This window comes from Lampris incognitus, chromosome 10 (genome assembly GCF_029633865.1).
Source record: "Lampris incognitus isolate fLamInc1 chromosome 10, fLamInc1.hap2, whole genome shotgun sequence".
Taxonomy (NCBI): Eukaryota; Metazoa; Chordata; class Actinopteri; order Lampriformes; family Lampridae; genus Lampris; species Lampris incognitus.
In genome coordinates, this window is record NC_079220.1 from 23,559,584 (window position 1) to 23,563,663 (window position 4,080).

The 4,080-nt window shown below is 40.4% G+C and overlaps 1 protein-coding gene across 1 annotated transcript; it reads right to left on the reverse strand.

The window, feature by feature from the left end:
- Positions 1–826: 826 nt before the first annotated feature.
- Positions 827–1,891, reverse strand: gper1 (G protein-coupled estrogen receptor 1). The gene has a single exon (XM_056288647.1). It carries the CDS (start codon positions 1,889–1,891, stop codon positions 827–829), a length of 1,065 nt encoding a protein of 354 aa, XP_056144622.1.
- Between the last annotated feature and the right edge of the window lie 2,189 nt (positions 1,892–4,080).

Genomic DNA, 4,080 nt, shown 5'->3' on the forward strand with positions numbered 1-4,080 from the left:
ATAGGTTTTAACTTAAATTGTCTTATTTAGCCGTAGTTATGACTTTACTTAGTCTCATAGATAATCTTATATTATTCCTCTGGGTGTGACTTCATAAACGGTCCCTCACGCACTCTAGAGGCATTGCATTTGCTGGGGATTATCTCCAGTACCCATAAGAAGCTTGTTCTGTTAATGGTATTGGTTGTCAAATGTAAAATATTCAGTAATTTGTCGTAACTTGCATAAACGCAATTCATTTACTCACTCGTTAGCGCTGCCCTTTGGCTGTACCCCAAAGGAAATGTGCTAACATTTAGCTTCACTGTCGCATATCTCATGACATGAATACTTGGCTAACTTTCTGAATAATTGCACAGTATAGACTTGAGGGGGAAAAAAGGTTAAATACTCCAAAAATTGCAAAATTTTACTCTGAAATGCTTCTTTCAGAAAATGATAGCATAAAGTTCAGTCAAGGTTGCAATTTCATAATTTTGTTATACAGTTTAACAAAATCAGTGTCATGCTTTCTTAAGTATGCACAATTTTTGAACAACTGCAGTGGCAAATATCAAGTCATTTTCAATCCTCTCTGGGTCCCTAGTGGTTTATCTTTCATAAAGTTAGCAGGTTAACATAAGCTGTAAAGACATCATGGGGGTACAGCTAACTGGCTAAGCTAGCCAAGGCATAAAGGAAACTGAGGTAATGTTATACATGGGTTGATGTATCACTAAACACAGTGATTTGCTGAGCACAAGGAGCTTTGCCCCAGGCTTCTGAGCATTATAACTTTCCTTTAGCCTCACTTGTCAGTGTATAGATGCAGTTCCCTCCTCGGCTGTCACACCTCTGAAACGTCGCTTCTGACAGGGATGTGCAGGTCAAGGGCGTGGTGGCAGAAGCGGTTTAGCACGGACCAGCTGGCCTTCCGCTTAACAAAGAGACGGAGCTTGTCCCTGAAGGTCTCCCCTAAGAAGCTGTAGATAATTGGGTTGAGGCAGCTGTTGGAAAAAGCTGCCAGGTTGACAATGTGGCCTGTGAGTGGGTAGTCATGCCACAGGGTGGTAGCAGTTCGCTGGGCTGGGTCTGCTGTGCCCTGGAGCAGCTGGATGCTGATGAAGACGTTCTCTGGCAGCCAGCAGATGAAGAACACCAGAACCACCACCACTATCATGCGCAGGGCCTTCTGCCTCCGTGGCCACAAGCCACGGTGCTTCTGTGCCCTCATGAGGATGCGCACAATGAGGGAGTAGCAAAGGCCAATGATGGAGAAGGGCACCAGGAAGCCTATGGTTACCTCCAGCCACTGAATCTCAAAGACGTTGGCAAAGCAGAAATGCACCTCACCCCTGTGCTGCGTCTGCACTATGGTGAAGGGGAGGAGGGTAGCTAGGATGGAGGCCATCCAGATGAGGCCACAGCTGAGCTTGGCGTGCTGCATGGTCCTCAGGGGACTGCTGTTCACCGAGCTCGCCAGGGCCACATAGCGGTCGAAGCTCATCCACGTCAGGAAGAAGATGCTGCTGTACATGTTGACCTGCAGGAAAAGTGACATAAAGGTGCAAAGGACGGCGTAGTCATAATATTTCTCATTCAGATTGAAGACTTCGATGAGGGAATCTGCCACCAAGATGAGATCAGCTACAGCCAGGTTAACGAAGTAAAGGTCGGGGATGGTCATCTTCTCCCGGTGGTTTAGGTTCACCACAAGGATTAGCACATTACCAATAAATCCAATAGGAAAGAGGAGGATGGTGTAAAGGCATGACAGGAAAAGGCCAATGATGTAATATTGGTATTGGTCGGGGTTTTCAATTGAATCTGTGGTGTTGTAGTCATACGAAGTGTTCAGTTGTTCTGTACCATTCACGTACATCCACACCATAGAAGTTGTTTGCACTTCCATGCTGACTGCGTTTAGAATGTCTTGAGTCATAGTAAAGGTCACCTATAGCTGCTACATGGTTCAACGGTGCCAGTTCCCAGTCTAATTTATCAAAAGAGTGACTCATCTATGCCATTTTTGCATGCTGACTAGAGTCAGGGCATTTTAGCGAAGGCTTTATGGTTTACTTGACCCCATGTTGGTCTCATGGTTCATCTACCAACAGACGCCAGACTGAGCAGACACAACACAGAGGCACTCCCATGTCCTAAAATAGTCTCGTCTTTTTATCTGATTAGACTCACATCATCCAAAATGTAAAACCTAAAGAAGAGCGATTAGGGGGTGGACTTCTTTCTCCTTTTTTGAGCTGCTTTTTTTTTTTCACATGCTCTGATTCCAGTGCCGGGTTGCCTCTTGAAGTTCATGCGCATCTTTATTAAACAAATCTTGGCCAGTGACGCTATTGCTGGGAAACCCGAGCTGCAGAGTGGAGAGAATGAAAAAAAAAGGACATGAAAAATAATTAGGTGTTCAGCGTTTGAGAATAAGCTGTCTTATTATACATACAAATTCAGATACATAAGAGGTGCTTGTATCATTTATCCCCAAAGGTGTGCATAATGTTTGATTCAAGATAAAAAAAAGAAAAGAAAAAATAGCTGGATATAATTCTACTTTGGAGAGAATGGTTTTAAAAGGGGGAAGAATGGATTGGTGGCCATGAAGTAAGTACATTAACATTCAGGTACCAGACTTAAACAGATGCATTGAAATGCTCCTTTGAAATCCTCAGCCAATCCCAACTAAATCTAGCTGGCTTGACCCAACCCGTTGACTATTAATTGGTGACTTCTTATATGACTAAGAAAAAAATTCTAATCATCATTTAACTAAACCTTTAAATTTGTTTTAAGGTCGCCAGTCAATAGACCACACACTCTGCTTATGTAAAATACACATCACTAGATCTAAACATCATATAGTTCTACAATCATCACATGTTCATACAAATCAATTGTATAAGAGGTATATGGTGTGTAAAAAGTAAAATTTCCCATCCTTGATATAGCTCAATATATAACTCAATCATTTTTTTTACAGCTTTTTCAGTTTTCTAAAATATATTTTGAAAGGAAATAATATCACAGATTTCCAGAATGGGTCACATATTTGACATTTGTCCCGCTTCTGTACCAGAGGTACTAGGCCTCTGCAAAAACAAAATGCATTCCTATTAGCGCTAATAAACAATAATAACTCAATAATCCATAGAGCAGAAATACCCATCATGCAAATTAATATGTTTGGTAGTATCAGTGATATTTTTGCAAACCCCAACTTTTAGATGGCGCTCCAGTTATGAGAAGAAACTTTAAGAACTGTTTGATCTGTTTAATTTTACAGGGCTCTGCAGACTTATCTTCCCAGCAACACATTTCCAAATAGTGCAAAGTGTAAGACTTTTTTTCTACTATTTTGCACTATATTAAAAAAAAGGAAAAAAAAGTGCTGTTCAAGGAAAGAAAAAAAGTCCATGAAATTAATGTAGAATACTTTGTCTGCCCATATTCAGCTTGTACAGCAAATAAACAACAAATTAAAAATAAACAAGTAATCATCAAAACACAAAAGGAGCAATGCAGATTTTTCTGGTCATACATTGGATTCATTCCATCTGCAGTTGAAAGATTTATAAAGAAAGGAGAAATGGTGTCGTCGTTATTTTCAGCTAGCTTTCATTCTACATGGTATCGGTCCAATCACCAGAATAAACAGGAAGTCACCTTTACTTTCGACAGCTTTCGACAAGCATGTTGCCTCACCACTCTGATGGAATTAAAGACTGGGACAAGGTTTGTGATAGGGTCTCTATCTCCCAAAAACAAACAAACAAGCAAAAAAAAAACAAAAAAAACCTAGTATCAGCCTGTCCACACATGGAACAGGTCAAGTCAAAGATCTGGTACATTTTACATCATCCATCTGACATATACAAAATATGCAGGCCCATTTATACAACCCTACCAATATAAACCTCAAAATAAAACAAACACAATTCACAGGAGATAAACGTGTGCATTTCTTAAAGAAGACAACATACTTTATAGGTACCACAGAATATCCATGATGTAAATGTTGGATAGACATTATCTGGAATGACTATGTTTTATGACTAACAAGCAGAGTTCCTATTTAGTTCAGCATCC